Source organism: Anabas testudineus, chromosome 11 (genome assembly GCF_900324465.2).
Source record: "Anabas testudineus chromosome 11, fAnaTes1.2, whole genome shotgun sequence".
Taxonomy (NCBI): Eukaryota; Metazoa; Chordata; class Actinopteri; order Anabantiformes; family Anabantidae; genus Anabas; species Anabas testudineus.
In genome coordinates, this window is record NC_046620.1 from 11,954,864 (window position 1) to 11,975,381 (window position 20,518).

At 42.9% G+C, this 20,518-nt stretch overlaps 1 protein-coding gene across 1 annotated transcript in view; it reads right to left on the reverse strand.

The window, feature by feature from the left end:
* LOC113154798 (potassium voltage-gated channel subfamily KQT member 4) overlaps positions 1-19,217 on the reverse strand; it is a 39,268-nt gene extending 20,051 nt beyond the window's left edge. The window contains exon 1 of the mRNA XM_026349177.2: positions 18,084-19,217. Coding sequence (XP_026204962.1) covers positions 18,084-18,385 — 302 coding nt within the window. The 5' untranslated portion in view covers positions 18,386-19,217. The remainder of the gene's footprint in view (positions 1-18,083) is intronic.
* Between the last annotated feature and the right edge of the window lie 1,301 nt (positions 19,218-20,518).

Sequence of the window (20,518 nt, forward strand, 5' to 3'; positions counted from 1 at the left end):
AACCAGATTGCTTTTAATGGAAACCTGACAGGGTGCTTTTACTGCTGTTTTCCTGTAAGCATACATAAGTGAAAATGGAGATCTCAAATTACTTTGACTGATCTGTGAAAATATTGTTGTGGGATAAATGGGTATTACATAAACATTTGTGAGAGTGTGTGTCGCTGCATTACACTATGTGTGTGTGTGTGTGTGTGTGTTTCTGTTCAGGAGGTTAGCACTCTCCAGGAATGTGTCAGTCAGCATGCCTGGCAGAAGGAAGTAGAGCTGGAGTGTGGGAGAATGCATCTTTGATTCAATCACCACTGTGTGATGGAGCAGCTATCGGTTACACACAACAGAGGAGGCAGATGGAGCGGAGAGGGTGAAGTGGAAGACTGAGAGGGAAGATAGATAAGATCCACAGAGCTGTGAAGATAGATGGCCGAGGTTGCAAAGAGAAAGAAAAGAGAGAAGCAGCAATAACGGAGCAGGTGAGGGATGGAGTTGGACAATGGACCCAAGGATCTGCACCTGCACACGTTCTGCGTGTATGTGTTTGTGTGCAGCACCATCCCAGATCAATGAGGCTCCAATACTGCCTTTCAGTCATTTACCCACAATCCATGCACATGCTGCAGCGGCAAAAACATGCAAACAAAAAGAGAACATGCACACAGTCCAATTATTGAGCATGCACACACGTTTTCACCTTCTGCAAAGATGTTGACAGGTAAACACACAGATGTCCATAAACACAAAAAAACTCTGGAGGTGGAACGACATGTATGTGAACTGATGTCACCTTGGAGATTTAGCACGTCACACACAGCAGTGGAACTACAACAACACACAGTGTTCAATAAAGCTGCCAACAAACACAAACTGGAGAGAGCAGCATTTTCAGCGAGCTGTTCAGAGATTAGTAAAGGAGGAAAAAAGAGAGAGAGTTGGTGGAGTGAGAGGTCATCAGCAGATAAAGAGAAAGAAAGGAGAAAGGTGGAATCAGTAAAAAGATATTAATAGCATATCACTCTCCTTAAATAGCGACTGCAGGCAAAGTGTGTGCAGGTACAGTAGGCTGCAGGGCCAGCGCAGCACAGCTCAGATGAGGCCAGTCTCCAGGTCCGTTAGTTACCCTCTCCTCCTCCTCCTTCCTCAAAAACAGCAAACTTTTTCATGGCAGGAACAAAAAAAAAAAAACAACAACAACAACACACAAACAAATACGAGCTGAAAAGTGCTTTTTCTTTTTTTTTTTTTTTTCACAAGGAAAGAAGCTGACCGAGCGATTCAGAGGCTCTATTATTGGCGCATGCTCTGGGAAGAGAGAAGAGGAAAAGAGAGGGGATGAGCAAACCTGACTGAGTGTTGTGTAAAGACAAGAAAAATGTGTTTGTTTTCCTCTGAATGCCACAAACTTCAGACTATAGCACATACTACAGCACTAGATCAATTATTTACATAACTGTGAGAAACAGTGTTGTGTAACGGTGACGCTGCTCACAAAGGTGCAACCCTGGCAGTTTGCATCACGAGTGGCACCAGCGAACACTTTCACACAAATAATTTGCTTTATTACAAACCCACGCACAAGCGCTACACACTCTGCACACATCACAGGCACGTACCTACCGTGCAGCCAGACGAGCGCACACACACCTCACACACTCTGACTGTCGTGCTGTTCCACTGTATGTGCACAGATGATGCATTTCAAACTCACTGCCAATTAGATTGATACATTTTCCCTTGCTGGAGAACGTCACTCCCACTCGCAGCAGCCATGAAAGTGTCTGCCATCAACACACACACACACACACACACACACACACACACACACACACACACACACACACACACACACACACACACACACACACACACACAGTGCCTGCACTCTCACTCAGCCAATGTTACATTACATCATAATTGAGGCCTTTGTTCCCTGCTTTTGATTCATTTAAACTTTGTATTACTTTATTGCCTAAACACCAGGTAGAGCGAAAGCTTTTTACTTTGACTGAATGTTTGCTCACTAAATCTCTCTGACACAGAAATGACCTGACCAACTATCACGCACACGCACACACACACACACACACACACACACACTAGACTAACTCCAGGGTCAGTCATCCAAGGCATCAATCATCAATCATTTCGGAATAATTAGACCACACTCACACGCCAGCTCCCATGTAAAATGCCCTTCTCTTGGTTACAGTGCAAAAAATATCCAACTCAATTAGCTCCGTTCTTAACTACTGCGCCTTAAAACGTTTCCACAACAGTCAGTGCTTTAGTCGGGAAATCTGAAGGATTTGAAGTTATAAAAACACTGTAAATAAAATATTTGACATTTTTGTGAACAAGCAAACCCTTTCAGAAAGTTTGTTGGCAGTCCATGACCACGACTTAAAGGAAAGCTGCACTAAGCAAAACCTCGACTGGTGGTCAGTCGGTCATCAGCAGAAACCTTAGAGGAGTAAGACTTGTGTTTCGTTTTGCAATCACCAAGTAGAAGTACAGCTATTATACATTATTGGAAAGAACAATGGTTTAAAGTGTTTGTACCTCAAGTCGCTACTTAGAAACCCCTAAGAAAAAGCCAGAGCTCATGGTCTTAGGTTCTCAGTGGCCTTGTGTACAGTTTCTCATGTGATAATCTTAATGTAACAAGCTACAGTTATCAGGGCAGTGCATCAGTCTACAAGTAGAAAATGTTGCAAGTAAAGCTCATGTGCATTGCAAACTGTTGATATTATCTTTCAGCTGTTTTGAGAAAAATTTGAGATTTAGCTCAACATGGCAGGTTTTTGTAAGATAAGAGAGTTGAGAGCACAATATTACCATCTGCACAGGACACAAATGTAAGCAGTACAAAAATACTACATTACAAACTATAGTCTCAGAAATAGCTCTGGCCTGCTGCTGTACGTGTTGCTGCTGTTGTGTATATACCAAAAATGTGCTACGACCAGTTAGAGACACAAGAAATAAGTTCAGTGTGGTCACATATCTAATCAGCCCATGAATAAGGACATACCACAGAGGAAGAAGAAATTCATGATATGAGAAGGTTTCATGAGGGTTGGGCGAGCCTGTGTATCGTCTAATGGGACCTGAATTAATAGTATTAACACATAATTTCATGGTGATTGTTGGTGCTTTGACCTGGGAATATCAGATGGCTGATCCATGCACACACCTCAGCTCAAACACACCTATCCAGAGGACAGGCTTCCTTGTAATATATTTCCTGATTCTTGTTTTTGCTACTAATGGTGTTTGAGTTAGTCAAAAGAAAGAGAGCTGAAACAAGCAACCAAGGTTGAGGCAAAGCGCTGAGAGAACTACTGTATGAACTATGAAGACAACTACCAGCAGCTAGGCAATTAGAAAAGTAGTAGCAGTTAGTGTATGAGCTGCCAATTCACACACCAGTGTGCTGGCTCAACATTTACAAAGCTTAGATCAGCAGGGCTGGAGGTTGGAGACTAAATGGTATCACAGCAAGTGTGTTTCTGAACTATGTTCTAGTGAAAGACTTCATCCAGGGCACCAGTACAGGTACGGTACCAATCAGGACCCAACCCTTTGACTTGTGAGAGAAACCCCCCTACAACCCAAAACACACATACAGTACAGCTCACGTTGGGGCTACGACTGAATTTCAGGCCAATCATCATTACTCTGTGACAGGTCTAATCTTGTTACCATGGCAGCAGGGATCTCCAGTGATGGATGACCGGGGGTCAGCAGCAGTTCTGCAGGATTGAGAAACAGCAAAAAGAAAACGGTGGCTGTAACATTTGAACTCAGGCTAATGGGATTGGTCCAGCAGGATAAGGTAAGGGGTGTGAGCCGGGGTCACAAACAACGCTGGTGATCAGCAGATCTCGAGGAGGACCTCAGCGATTTACAGAGGATGGCTGTAACATGTTAAGTCAAGCAATACTAAGACCAAGGTTTTAGGTCATGTAAGGCGATGTATGAAAATGATCCGTGAAATTATCTGAATTAAATGTCAATAGTGTTTTTAACAATACTGAACAACCAATATTAGAATTTTAATACAGACACTAATATTTGAGAGTTACAGCCTATTAAATGGCAAAATTTCTAAATAGCTGTAATGTTTTTCTTGTCTGTTGAACAAACTCTGGTCACTTTTTTTCCTGTTATTTTTGCCCTTCTTTGTTGGAGCAGATTTGAGAACCAGAAAGGAAATGATAGGTCAAAAGAGAAGGGTGAAATGCAAAGCAAAGGTCCCCAGCTAGACCAGATCCCAGGACACCACGTCCACATGGAAAAAGACAACTCCGCAATAGCTTGAGGACCTGCAGTAGCTAAACAAACATCTGCATATGTACAGAAAGACTTAATTGGTTCCAGAGGAGGACAGCTGACATTTCATTGTGTTTTTTTTGCCTTTATTTAAGAAAACAGATTCAGAAAAGGTTCTGATACGTTTTCTCCTTGACTGACTAATCCACAAACTGACCTAATGACCTAATTGCAAGATCATTGTGGCTGTAATTAGTGAGTATTACACCACATTAAATTAAGATAAATTTAATGTTATTAGTTATTATTATAGTTTTCTGCAGTCGTGTGTGGGCCTGTTAACAGATAATATACAGTATATATAGTACACACCACTGATATGGACTTCTTTCTTGCAGTTTCATTTAAAATAAAGACACTCAAATAAAATAGAGGAGAGTAAAAAGTCCTGACATTTTAAATTTTTAGAAAACAACAAGCAGGCTCAGCAGCACTACAACTCTGTTGTCTGTAACCACGGCAGCAACCCCGTGACCCCAAGGCTTTGATGCTGAGCAGTGCTCAGTTAACAAGGGACAGATATGCAGTTACTATACGGGAGGTGAGTTCTGTTCTGAGGAGCAAGAGTCTGCCGCGCTATCTGTCTGCTCCTGTTATCTGAGCTGTTATTAAAGTCAAACACTGGTACCCAGGTCATATCACGCAAAGGGGCTGCAGTGTGTTTCTCCTCAGTCCGGTGTCAGTGCTGCTAAAAACTGTCAAACTAAATGTTTGTGCGTTATCTTAGGCCATGTGAAAACCACGACCTTCCACACAAGCAATTTTGCCAAATTTTCACAGTTGCCACAGATGAAACATGTTGTCCATGTAGTTCTGGGGAGCCGGATTTTGTTTTTAACTCCTTGTACATTGAGCAATGTCACTATGTAAGTCAGTGGGTAAAAGAGCACAGCGAACGTAGGAAGAATTCTTGTAGGATAAAGGGTACTGCTCCTCACGCACTGTGTCATCCGCTGCAGTAAACACAACGCAATGTTTTGATTAAATGAGGTTCACAAATATATCACTCTGTAAAAACTGTTGACCCTTGTTTGTTGACTATATATAGCACAGGAAGAATGTTTTCAACGCCTGGACTTTACCTACTCTTTGCTAAAATGTTGAGTCATAAATATCTCAACCTTACACACTGTGGTGTTATCGTCTTCTCCCACACACATCTTCCTGTAGGCTAACAAAACATAACACAGAACAGAGGTTTACACTGTCTATTCACAGACCAAGTCTCACAAGCCTGCATATGTCCACTCTGCATTCACGATATGACTATCACAACAGACGGATCCTGCAGAGCTACTAACTTCCCTCTCCCTGTTATCACATTTTGGCCACTATCATCCGGCCACTCTCCAATCCTCATCCCAGCTTTCACTCTCTTCTTACTCTTCTGTCATCTCCTCTTCTTCCATTACAGCTGAAGCAGAGCCAGGACCATGGTGGACCACTCGTGGGCCTCTCAGCCACAGCTCCCCTCTTTAACTCATTATAACCAATTAGGTGACAGGCCAAGGAAAGGAGGGATGGATAAGAGCAGCGAGATAATAGTCTTCTGAATTATTCATCCCTTACAGAATCTACCCTTGCTCTCTCTCTGCCCAGATCTCTTAGAGCTACTCTCTACTTAATATAAGAGGGAAGCGGCTGGATATCGTGGTGGCTTATGCCTTTTACCTTGTACCTCACTTGTAAGTCGCTTTGGAAAAAACACATCTGCCAAATGACTAAATGTAAATGTGGAGGAGTTGAGGAAATAAGCTACGTGGCACACAGTTTCAGTCACTCTCTCCTCATGCATGGTGTTGTACTTGGCTGTACTGCAAACATGGGAAGCGAATAAAGAAGTCGTTGGTGGAATGAAAAACGGAGCTTTTGGGAGCCAGCTAACTTTCTCACCTTGTCAGATTATCGGTTTTCATCCTTCGGTTTAAACATTTGTTGGACGCTGCCCCACTAATTCCTGCTGCTATAATTATAAGCCTTTTTAAGTTGCTGTGTACCTTGTTAACAGTTTTACAGTCACTATTCTGTGCTGATTTCTTTGCTCATTAACTTGTAATGCAAAGGAAATCGGCTAAATTGAGAGTTTGTATGACTCTTTCTTAGGACTTAGATTTGCTTATTATACTGCTCTATGCATTTCTTACTAATGGCTGTCCTGCGTTTTATTGGACTTATTCGACCTAAAGTGCACTCTGGGATACAAGACATTGCTCAGACATCACAGGACACCACAAGATCTGGCAGCCTGGGGCTAAAATGATTGAGCCCCGATAAGTAGAAATAAAAGAAGAGAGAGAGAGAGAGAGAGAGAGAGAGAGAGAGAGAGAGAGAGAGAGAGAGAGAGAGAGACTGGACTAAGAGGAGACAGAGGAAGAGAGATGGAGAAAATATATATATAAAGTAATGGATGTATATACAGAAATAGGAGGGAGGGGGAGAAGGAACATGTAGAAATGACCACAAGGAGTGTGTATCAGACAGACAAGGAGATAGATAATGAGGAAAAAATAGTGGACAAGAGACAGAAAGAGGTGGCTGAATAATAGATTGGACAGACAAAGGGACAGTGAAACGAGAAGAGCCAGAATGGAAAAGAGAGAGAGACGAGGTATCGTCTGTGAGGTCTCATCACACACTTGCTGACATTGCTTTAATCTCAGGGCCAAGAGAAGATCGGCGGGTCCTCTGACACACACGCACACACACATACACATTGCAGAGAGAACATAGTCACCGGCATGTCGGACGATTTACCGTGTGTTTGTGTGCGGATGGAGCTGCTTTTTTGCAGCAGTTTTTTGGATTGGGACTAAAAAAACATAAAAGTCAGACAGAGCTCCTGTAAAACTTCACAACATACAAAAATGAGGACAGTTTGATGTGACAGGTTTATGTTTATGTTTGCATTTCACACATGGTCATAATATACTTCTGCACTTTTTACACCAAAACATTTCTGACATCAATTCAAACCTTTTCATCCTCAGCCCTTCATTATGTTCAATGTGTTGTGAAAAACAGTAAATTAGTGTGACTGAGAGCAAAGGAGCAACGCAAGCAGCAGCAGCAGCGTTAAAGACCTGGAAGACAGGGGCAGGATGACTTTTGGACAAAGTTCCTCTCTCTCCTCCTCTCCTTATAATGAAGTCTGTGGGCGAGAATCCACTTCATTTGGGTAGCAACACAGATAGAGGCATAAAAATAAAGGAAAAGAGAATAAATAAGTGTATAAAGAGGCACAGAGGGAGAGAGACGAACCAGAACCAGTGGGGAAGAGGGTAGAAAAACAACAGAAAGCACAAAGTTGTGATGGCACTAGATCAGGGCAAGAGGGCAGAGAAACAGATGAGCACAACAGGAACTTCAGATGTAACTGTCACACAGGAAAAAGGAAATGGTACTGCGATCAAGCGAAGCAATTGTGCAAATAAGATATCTTAGAGCAGGAGGAGACCGAACGCAGGGAAGGACAATCTCACAAGAGTGGCACAGAGCCTGTGTAATTACGGCTTCATCGTTAACATTTGATTATTGTTTATGCTCTGCCCATAATCCCATTGCCAGGCATTTACACCCACACACACCATCTCTATAAACCTGCACATGCATGAGTGCACGCACATTTTGCACACAAGTGCACACATCCAATCAAGACCTTTTTTGACAACATGCACACTCAGCCCCATGAGCAATGACATATATCTATATATATATATATACACACAAACACACACGCACACATACACCTAATATATACACACTTTGCAACGCGGTTTCTGCAGGCAAGGCAGACCTTATAAATACTGTGCCTCATTGTGATTTTGTTTGAGCCCCGTCTCCATGGTTCTGCTTCCTCACATGTTTATAGTGAGTGCCGTTATAAATTAAAATGATCTTAACAACACTTAAGCTAGGCTGTGCATGGGACAGGCAAGGACAACAGGAGAAAGACACAGAGACCCATCCTGGGCTTTCCCAGGGTAGAGAGGGACAGACGGATAGTGAGCAGAGAAAGCAGACACAAAGAAACATCAGGCCGCGGTTCACTCCAAATGGTGAAAGCAGCTCTGGACAAAGGTATACAACCTTGATGCTTGCACATCAAGTATGCTTGCTCAGTTGTGCAGCCTTTCCATCCTGAAAACTATATCCACAGTATCCACATGCCAGAGGGGGTCAAGTTACAAACACGTGGACACAGGATAAAATCTTACACCAGGAAAATAAGAAGCCATAGAGGCATAGGTGGATTTACAGAACTTGTGTGGGGTTGGATCAAAACACATCACGGACACTCAGCTACCTCTGCAAGGACAAGCAAAGATGATCTGTCTTTAGTCACATCAAATTATGTTCAGTCGTCATTCAGCAAAATGTACCTTAGTGACCTGGGTTGAATTTAAAAAGTCTTTTCGCAGCCAAAGAACAAATAAATACAAAACAATTAGGTGTTCACAATACGACAGTATATATTTAGAGATAACACAAATAAGTATTCTAAGTTACGTTACAATCACTTACAAGCCTATAATCAGTCTCTATACCCTTTATGTTTCGATTCTTCTTCTGAACTGTGTACCAGTAGCAAACCTTTTTCACCTCCTAATTCATCATCACTCATCCTTAAATGCAGTCATGGTCTTGAAATACTATAATACTGGCTTTTACATGTTCGTATAAACATGTTCTTTATGACCTGTTAGCTACAGTGATCGTTTCCTCGTTATTCTGTATTATGTGCTGAACATTGTCATGTGCAGTAGCCTCCACCCACTGTAGGAGGCTGTACTTCAGCGGACCTGACGCAGACCTCCCACTCCTTTGGTCACCTTTTCCTATATCAACGTACTTCCAGTGAACTTTATATCTCTGAATCTGATAAAATATGATGTACTGCTGTAGATGATACTTCCTGTAACATGCCTGTAGTCTGCAAGATTTGCACAGATTCAGCATGATACGTAGCTATTTCTAGGTGAATCCCCTGCCTAGATGTGAGTTTATGCAATATACCTGCATATTTGCACAATTTGCTTCCGTTTCCTGTTGATCGCATTTGTACACTCTCACCGAACACCTTGATGAACATGCAGTACTCTGTCTCCCAGTTCAGTGAAATAAACTGGGAAAATTGGAGTGACTTTTTGTCGCTGAAAAAATAAGTGAAAGGTTGATATTGATCACTGAGACTTTAATCTACCCATTGTGGACGCTGGAGAATAACTTTGTGTTTAACGTCACATGCTGAGCTCCCAGGAATGGTTACTGAACAGTAGGGACGGTGTGCCCAGGCTGCGGACAGTTCTCTGACTTTGTATACAAACAGGATTTAATAGCATCTGTTCAATGGAAACTGTGCACACTTACATTACCAGTCAAAGAGAGTCACGCTTTACTGGCAAGGCCGTCTATCGTCACTAAAGTCCTAATTGTCCTGTTTTACCAAACTGCTGGGTTGACAGTCCAGTGTGATTTTAAACAGGACAGTGAGAACCAACGCAGTGGCAGTAAAGAAAGATCCCAGAACAGCCAAGCAGAAAGGTGTTGGGTGACATTTTGCAGTGGAACATAGGGAAGGTGATACTGATCAACCAAGATGATATGAATGAAATGAAATCATGTCTGATGATGTGTCTCTTCAAACATACTGACTACACAAGGCCACTTTCTATGGAACGGTTTTTCTAAGTGCAATGCCGGGTGTAATGCCAGGCAGCAATTATGTTATCTCTAAAATAAAAATCTGTGCTCTTCCAATAGCCAAGCTGCTTTTTTCTGTTTCTGGTTTGTGGTTGTCCTTCCGTCTGTACCGTCACCCATTCCTGTGAACACGATATCTAACCCTTGGAGGGAATTCCTTCAAATTTGGCACAACTCTCACCTTGGACTCAGTGATGAGATGATTGGATTTTGTTGGCCAAAGGTCAAAGGTCAAGGTTGTATTGACCTCATGTTTATCCAATTCTCGCCTTGAGGGAATTTCTTCCAATGTAGCACCAACTGTCACTTGGACTTAAAGATTAACTGTTCTGGATTGTGGGTGTGAAAAGTCAAAGGACAAAGGGCAAGGTCACTGTGACCTCATGTACAGTGTGTCCCATTCTCATCAGTGCTACATCTCAGAAATGCCTGGCACAAACATTCGCTTAGACTTCAGTTTACAAAGCTCCTCAGCTTTGCTGTATGAATTGTGTCAGTCTTCTGAGATCTCCGGGAAACACTGGCAAAAATCTGACAAAATTAACAAACCCACCTCCAGTACTTTGTTTTTGTGGATGACAGGTACAAGAAAATAACACACGGCTTTGTCAGTCTTTGCATCTCCAGTACTGCATCGGCTTGGACAGACTTGGCACCCCAGGAGAATTCGCTGATGCTATATGTTTCAGTGAGATAGAGAGAGATGTAATAATAAGATATATACAGTAGAACGGAGCTGGATTTTCCTGGCTGTTAAAGCAGATCTGGAGTGCTAAGAGGGCCTTGACTAGACAAAATAAACTCTTGGCATTTCCCGGCCAAACGCCACAGTATTCCTGGCCCGCTTCAGCGACATTAACATTACATAAACACAGATTAGTGCAGATAAGGAGGTGTCAACACCCCCACTGATCACCCAACTGCAAGAAAATGAAACAGGACCACTGTTTGTGGCTAACGTTCTCTTGCTGTGTATGTGTGGATCTAAACTGAATTACACCTCCAGCCTTTCTATACTTTCTGCTCTTTCAAGTAGCAGCTTGTTTCCCTCCAGTGATGATGAAGAGTGTCTTTGTGTGTGTATGTCTCTCCTCTTCCTGGGTGAAAGTAAGCACCAGGAGCAGCGCTGGATACTGGGGGGAAACCTGATTCCTGGTCGGTCATCCCGGGACAGACAGTCCCTTCCCAGGGGAGACACATTTTGCCCTGAAAGGAGAAATTAATACAGCGACTAACCTCGACTTTCCTCTCTCTTCAACTCACTCTCATCCTATCTTCTTCTTCCTACCTTTCTCTCCATTTACATGCAAATTACTTGTTTATCACAAGCCCTTCCGGTGTTTGAAGGACAAAAGGGGTCCTAAAAACACGTCCAAAACAGAGATGTTTTCTTTGCCATCCTTTAATCCTAGTCACCACTTGCAAACATCTATCCTGATGATGTGACCTTGAGTAAGAAACTAAATCCATTTCGAGCTCCAGGGCTGCAGTCGTAGTAGAGGACAAACAAAAAGAGAATTTTCCAACCAGAATCAATAGTGTCACATTATCATTATTATCAATCAACCTTAGCAACCAAAATCAAACTCCCTCATACTCCTCCCCCCTTCTACTGCTTGTCCTCTGTGTCACACACTCCACTGTTGGCAGAGGAAAAAATAAAACTACAATAGGGCCGTTGATCTTCAGGTGGACTGTGGCTCACATATGGCAGGTGTAAAGTGGTGCTGGGATGACGTCAAGACTTTAAAAAGGAAAAATAATGTGAAGTTAGAGAAATTACTGTAATTGGTGAGTGGTGTGTACATTTCCATTTTCCATTCTACTTTCGGACTTTTAAACAATGTGTAGTGTGAAAACAGAGCTGAACAGCAATGATGACGTGATATATGTTTTCAAGCAGAAACAGAGGGATGTCGAAAATGACTCACGTTGTTTTGATCTCATAAACGTAACTTATATACTGTATCTCTGATAAACTGTTGCCCCTATAGGAAGCACAACCCCACACAATCAAAACATCCTGACTCAAAAATGGCCTCATGTCCATCTCCAAGACTGTGTCTTTACAATCTCGAGACCACAATTCCGCCAAAATCTATTTCTTTAGTTTCCTGTCCAATTCAGTTTCTCTGGGCTTAATCTCATCAGCAGCTGGACTGGATGTTGGTTCCTCCTTCAATCAAATCAAAGGAAATCAAATAGAAATCCAATGGCCAAAGACAAACATATTCAATGCGTCATGTTGTCATGCATGATGAAGAAAAACAGGAAAACAGATGAGAGAAGCTGAAAAATTGCTGAATGAGCTTAATCATATAATAACTAGAACAAGTTAAGGCACAACGTTAGGTCCACCTGGTGGTTTTACTGTTGAGGCGGTGAGGACAGGGTTAATTAGACAGCAAAGCAATGATATTTCAACTGAGGTAATCGGGGGTGGTCAAGGGGAGACAGTGAAAGCAGAACACAGACATTTGTGCCATAAAATATTGTTAATGGAGCAGAATTTACACAGCCTGCTGAGGTGAACAGATAAAAAAACAGCAGTGGCAAATGAACAACAAGCATCCAATCTGCAGCCGTGTGCAGGTTGAAACATGTCGAGTGGCTTTCTCCCTTCACCAATTTATGGCGGCACCTCCACCCCCTGTTCACCGGTCTTTCACTTGTACTTAGTCATCAATAAAAAGACATTATGTGCTTAATACAAAGCAAACAACAAAACAAAATGCTATTTTTGATGTTACTCACTCCATGAATAATAAAAAAATGTCCAACACTAAATGCACTACTGGTTTTTGGAGAGTGCTGCAGGGCGGTGGGGTGGGGGGGGGGGGGGGGGTTGTGTTGCATGGTTGAAAACCTGAACAAATAGACCAGCTGGAGAGTGAAAACACCCAATCAGCAAACTGTATAATAACCAGTCAGAGGGGCATTTCACCAATATTGAAAATCTTGTAAGATACAGTGTGTGTACAGCACAAAAGATACGTGAAGACTGAACCACAGCTTAGGTTATGTAGAGCATTAGGCTGTGAGGCCTGTGGTGGGTATCTCCCTCCACATCTACAAATAATGTGGCTTTAGGCTGAAGCTTTCGTAAACAGGCACCGTCTCTGGTGCCTGCGCCTTAAAAGGTTCAAATAAAGGGATCCCCACACACCATAGAGAGGGAAGGTTTCATCTGGGAAAGATGTATCTGACGTGAGAAAATTCCTCTGGAAATTCGTGAAGCTTCTGTTTCAGATCAAGGAGAGAGAGAGAGAAAGTAGTGGATGTCCACTTTCCTATCCCACTTATGATCATTTCTTTAAAAGTAAACCCAATGCATTATTAAACGCTGAGACAGATATACAGTCCATTCAATTATTGTTGAGTAAAGCATTGGTTTAAGTTTACATCCAAATGTGCTATTTGTAAGAAAACATCTTGAAGATGTACTCATGGGATTTAGTTTTGCACTGGAATAGAATAACTCTCAAATCTCACAATGGCCAAAATCGAAGCAAAGGTCGAGAGATCTTGACTTTTACCCTCTGTTATTATTGAAATTCCACAAACGCTTGATTCAACACTTTTTATAATGCAACTGAATATTGTCGTTATGTCAAATCCTTTCTTCCTCACACTCTGTACATCTCTAGTTTGTTACGTCCACATAATAAAACCCTCTAATGCAAAGGAGAACATCAGGTGGTGTTACCCACTACAGAGGTGAAATGAGTGTGTTGTCCATGTCTTTCTGGAAATTGGTTTCTTGACCATAATAGTCACCAAACCTTAATATGTGTGGTTTACAAGTAGAGGACCATTTAATTGCTATACAGGGACTTGTAATGTTGGAACCAGCCTGCATGTGATGTCATCCTGCTGACGACTGCAGAGTTAACCAGATCATCCAGGAGAATATCTCTACCTTGACAAGGCTCCTCCAGAGCCTCAGAAGATATTACATGGCTGTTTTCAGAGGCTAAGTAGTTCTCCTCATCACAACTAAACTGATTTTGATGGTTACAAATTCTTAATTAGCCTCTCACGAGTGTTAGCACAGAGATTTTCTCTTCAACTAACTTGTACAGACGATACTGCCCGAGTTCAAGTCTACCCCACAGCACTCACGTGTATAATTTTGCTCTCCATCTCTGCTCCTTCTCTGTAAGACATCAATAATACATGACTGGTATATTTTAATCCTCCTTAGAACAAATCAATCACTCTGGCTGGTTAGTGCTCAGGCCTGACTTCTTTTCCAGTCTGTCCACATGCACTATTACTGTATATTCAGGCCGGGGTCCAGAGGAATGCTGTACCAAGTTAGAGACTAAGATGGCAGCCAAAGCTAACATCAAGACATAACACACCTCCTTGGATCTCCACTGTGCTGATATTAGTTCACACCATGTAGTATGACCTTATCAGAGACCAGTGGCCTGATTTTAGACTGAAGTTCCACGGCCCCAAAGAACCTCCTGCTGGGATGAATTACTGTGTGTGCAACAGGTGGTCTCATGTGACGGTCTATATGCAGCACTGCCTATGGTGAAAATGGTCGAGAGGTCAAAGGTGAGGGGAAACACTGAAACCAATCCTTGTGAATGTCATCAGTCATCTGCCAAGCCCAGAGGGCAAGTTTACACACAGACACTCCACATGCATAAACACATACAGTCAGAAATAACGACGGCAGCCAGTAGTACAGCTGGTGGATTAAACCGTTAGGCAGTGGACAGAAAACTCTAATCATTCTGATAACTGATATTCTGATAAATGCCAATAAATCTTTGGTTCTTTTCCCCGATTTATTTTAGAAATTTATAAATAAGATTATTAAAAATTATTTTGCCAGACAAAATGCGACTACTGAAAATATGTTCACTATTTTTACAAACAAATAGTGAAAACAAAATAAAATAAAAACACAGAAATCCTTCAGGTACAATACAATGACGTATGTGTCTGAACTCTGCAGACTTTTTGGAAACCATTTGGAAAAACCAAACAACACAAACATTCCTGTAGAGTCACTGGTGTTTGTACAAATTTTACCCGACTTAAACATTTCAGACGAACCCCTCCCGCTGACATTATGGCTTTACAGCAAGTAAAGCAAAGAGAAGGGATTCAAAGATGACAAAGACGTCTTGGGATTTTACTGCGAAGGACAAGACACATTTAGGAGCTCAAACAATCCATGTGTGTCCAGGCAACAGATAAAGCGAGCAAGGGAATTTGTGTTTCCAGGAACCCTAGTGTCTTTTTTATTTTATTCTCTGCATTCTCACATCTCGAGGAGAGGAGAGGAGAGGAGAGGAGAGGAGAGGAGAGGAGAGGAGAGGAGAGGAGAGGAGAGGAGAGGAGAGGAGAGGAGAGGAGAGACATACAGGAGATACAGGTCTATTCAGAAGGGACAGCTGACATACAGACATGAAACAGGTTACAGTAATGCAACCTGGAGGATTTAGAAGATAGGATCTTAAAGTCAACCACAACCTTTATCCAACAAAGGAATCTAGGTCTGTAAGCATGCATCTTATGTGCAGCTGTGACAGCAACGAGCGGGGTTGAACATTGTGGTGGGAAATAACTGAGTGCCTGTGGAGAGACATTAAAGTGGAGAGCTACTTCATCCCTACACACTCCAACACACACCTGCGAAGAGATGCTCTCTAGAAGCAACACATCTGCTCCAGCGTTCCCCTATTGCAACAGAGGACTAATTAAAGGATCAAGAGAAGTTAGCACAGCATCCCGCACAGCAGAGTACAGTTCAATTTAATTACAATAGATCAACACTGGCTTAATTGAGCTTTATCGTGCAATGAAATTCCCTTACACATGGTAAAGCTCTCAGCGTGGTAAGTTCCTTATGTGTAATTAATCACAGCTAATGCATAGCTCTGGGTGGTAAGGCACCATGGGAATGATGTACACAGCTACACATATGTGCAGGAAATACATATATCATGTCAAAGTGGAGGCGCCTAAACCTGAGTAAGTTGTAGTTTCAGGAACGTTTTAGGATCTGTTGAGAAAGCTACATACAACAGGCCATTACAGAGGCGGCTCACTTCCAAATTCAGTCCAGCTCTATCTTGGAAATCTGAAATGTGATCTGCGCACCTAAGAGCGCATGCCCTCCTGCTCTGACAGAAAAATAACAACAGTGGCAGAGCTGCCATCCACTCTGACACCCACTAATGTCAGGGAGAATGTCACCAGCAACCACCCAAAGGCCTTCACGCTTAATGAGAAACACCCAGGGCGGTGGTGGTACATGTTGTTCTGTGTGTGTGCTGCAAAGACATGTTTGCAGTCCTGTGGGAACAAAAAAAAAAGGGAGAAATGAAAAGAAAGAAGTGAAAGAGGTGGAGGCTAAAGTTTGCCGACTCGCACTCATTAATGTGCTGACAGTCTGTCACCAGCGTAAAACTGTGAACTCATCATTGTGCTTTGTACTAAAGAGCGTGTCGGCTGTCACTCTCTACGCTCTGATATTTTTATTTATACAGCCATTCTAGAGATACATGTTTATCTGAGTTCGTCTTCTAATCACAATGTTAGATCACAAGAAACATATCTGGAACCGGAAATAGAGAATTTGCTGTTCGTTTTCTGCTCCAGTCACTGGGAAAAGCCTGCAGAGTAAAATTAAATGAAATAACTTGATACCCCAGACTGACTTCAGCACTATTGTAAACTCTGTAGTAAATGCTTCCTTTAACAATTACCTCAGTTGCTAGCTCATTTTAGCTTTATTAACATTGACAGCTGTTTTTGTGTCCTTCTATAATCTCTGTATATTTGACCTTTCTTATGTTGTCACCTAGTTAGTTTTTCTTGGGTGTTAGATGTTGCACCGTCCTATGTGAAACTTGGCCAGAATTCAGTTGAAACCCCCCCCCCGAACGGTACGACCAGGTTAAATAAAGGTTACGTAAAAAATTAAAAATGATGAGAAAATATATGCGAGTCATGGCCCTGCAGTGGGATTTCCCTCTGATATAAACACATGATGGCATTGGCAGGGGGACAGCTGCACTTATCTAAACAACGACACAGAAATCACCGCATGGTCCAAGAAGCTCCACGCGAGAGCTCTGTCCACTACATGCCAGATGCAGACACAGCTGCTGGTGCACAACTTTCACTGCACTGAGTGAACTTTACCTTTTAATGAAACACTCAGGCCTAGTCTGCTTTTTTTTTTTTTTTTTTAACCTTTAATCTGTTCAGTTTAAATCTGAAACAGGAACAAACTGAACTGGTTTCATGTTCTGATCAACTGAGCAATATACATATGAGTGAAGTTCAGAGAGCTGGCACGTTGTTCTGTCTGAGGGGAGCGGGCGCTGCTGCCAGCGAGCTCATACTTTCCCAGCATTTAAATGCTGTGTACATTACAGAGTTCAGGACACGGGGGCTACTTACAACTCTGACAGAATACTTTGTACAGTGGGGGAGTTGCTTGAGTTTGAAATACGTTTGGTGCTTGTGTTTAAAGGCCTCATTTACTTCACTTTAATATACTGGGTCCAGAGCTGATTCAAGAGTTTTTACCTATGTGTCCCCACTGGTATAATGTTTTACTAATCTTCATTATGAACTTTTTCAGGGCACCGTTCATACTTTAATGTTATGTTATCTAGTTATTGAAGCAAACATAATACAGAAAAGAGAAACATGCAAAGTGACAGGTGTCAGTATCATCAACACTGTTTACAACTGTGGTTAAACACAGAGAATTACTGCTACCACCCCCTGTAGTAACTAAAGTCCTGCAGATGCTTTAATCAGACAGAAACACTGGGAAATTGACCAGTAGACTCTATATTCAGATGATTTATAGCACATGACCACGTGAATTACTGCATAAGCAACTCTTTTCTAAAGTCTGCTGATCAACACACACGATGGGGAGGAAGTCTGAAGAAGCCTGTGTGATACACACAACATGTGGCTTCACTCAGACTTCGGAAAGTCTGCAAAAGAAAAGCCACATGCTGCGTCCTGGATGCGTCTCAATAAAAACAACAGACTGATGATGCACTTACATAAAGGCATGGTAGATGAATGCCCATCCTCTTGGTCTTTCCAGCACGTTGTACAGGCAGTTTTGCAACTTTCTGTAGCGCTTGCTTGAAGCGGATGTGTTGGCCCGGGGTCCGGGAGGTCCTGGCAGCGGGGTGCCCAGCAGGCCCGTGCGGTGAGACGGGTGTCCGCGCTCCGGGGTGGACGGCTCGCTCCTCTCCGTGTGGACAGCGGTGAGAGCCACGAACTCCACCCGCCTGTCGTCGTTAGGAGCCGGGGGCACCATCATTCTGATGCCGCCGTTGTTGGACGGACTTCCTAACATCTTCAGTGTGACTCCAAAAAAAAAAAAACAACAACTACATTCAGATCTGACACTTTTTCACTGGATCCACCACAAGAGCGCAGAGCAAAGTTTCAACCAAGTCATATTCGGGGTTGTCTTGGTTTTAAACTAGACTGAAACAAGTCGAAAGCATGTGTAAATATCACCCCCACCCCCCCGTGTTTTACAGTTCCTGTTCCAATTTGAAAGTTATCTGTAAATGAAGAGGAGATGCACAACCCTTGGACAAGTGAGTCGCGCTGAAACGTGACTTCCAGCGACCATCGTTAACCTTAAAACTGGGAAAGTGAGCCGCTAAAGACCGACCATTCCCGTGCAGGGATGCCAGCAGAGACCGGCCTCAATGAAGTAAAGCATCTATACTTTAAACACACTATTAGAAATCAGCAAACAAAGCAAGCGCAAAGCTCACGCCGTGGATCTAAACCAACCCCATTGGCCACGTTTCCCTCCGCTAAACAATCCTGCGTCTTTGCTCTCTCCCTACAGTTGTAATTGGCAGATTTGTGCCTCGCCACAGCCGCTAACATCAGCCTGCTCTCTCCTCCTTTTGCGCTTCTCTAATCCAGCGCTCCTCCGCTCCGGCGAGCGGGGTGGAGCGCGCACAAGTGGAGACCATCAGCAGGATGTGAAGAATCTCTCACGACAAACCCTCAAAGTCTGTAAAGAGGTCACACATACGTCTGCCGATGTGTGCATCAGGTTTGTAAACGCTCGCAGACGCGGAAACCTCCTCTCCTCCGACGAGTTGACGCGCACAAACAGAAACGGTGGCGAGAGGCGAGGAGTCGGCGCACAGCAGCACGAGCACGAGGTGCGCGTAGTGACGGAGACCCACCGACACCGGACGGTCGTTTGTTGTTTGTGAAGCTTTCCCGGAAGAATGAGAAGCCTCTGGTAGAGTTTCTAACTCTGCTAAGAAGTCATGCTTATGTCTTTGTGCATACATGCTGCGTAAATCTAGAGAGTAGTGAAGTAGTTCAGCATTACGCAAATGGAAAATATACAACTTTCAACACTCATGGGATGAAAAGGCTGCACTTTCATTTAATATATGCAAGAAACCAGCAAAACACGTGCAGGTAGACAGGAGCAGCACAGACTTTACCACACAAGTAAAAGTTTAAGGTTGATGGCTCCATGGCTGCAGCAGAGACAGGTGCTGGTGGTGGTGGTGGGGGGGGACACAGCGACACTGACCACCACAGCCTGGACAGAGCTTTCTAAATCTATGAGTGTGACACACACTGGGGCTTGCGGTTATGGCACAAACAAAAGGGTTAGAGAGCAGGGTGCCCTCTAAAGAGATCACCTGTCACTGGGCCTGTGAGGAAAGCAGTGTGAGGTGGTGCCCAAAGTCCTCCAAAAGGGGACATCAGCAAATAAAGAAAGTCATAATAATCAGTTTTCTTTCTTTAAACATAGGCAATAAAAGTTAAATATCTGACCAGAGCCTCTTCACTCTCATGAGTACACCACTGTGGGAATGTAAGTCAAAGTGTTACTCTTGAATCAAATGTTCACTAATGTCTGCAACAAGCTGAGAAACCGATGGAGCAGCTCAGCCGGTGGTTTGGTCGTTGTGTGTGTTTTACAGTGCTCCATAACAACAGCAGCAGAGGCAGGTCACTCATGCTAACCATGCGCGTTCCTCTCCATCGTCGCCGCTGCAGTTTATGGAACATGCAGGTCTGTGGAATGACGTGGGAATGCTACTGGAGTCTCTCACAAGTCACAAATCTAGACGATATTCCCAGGAAGTGCTCCCATGACAGATTTTACCATCACTAATCCTTTGTCTTTACTTAGCATTACACACACAGACTGACAGGGTTACTGTTGGGTTTAATATGTGTTGACAGCTGGACTTCTAACAACGAAGTGTTAATGCACAGTGGAGCTGGACAACATGACAAATCAGAGTGAAACGTCTTATTTCTTCTATGTTTTCACTGGACGGATGGCAGACTACACTACTTCAGTTGTTTGTGTCATGCAAGGCTGAATTACACTTCAAAAGAAACATGCTTGTCTTAATAATACAATATTAAGAAGGCAGAGTTGAGCCACACATGAGGAAACGTAAGTGTCTCCTGTGTTATAACCTGCTAT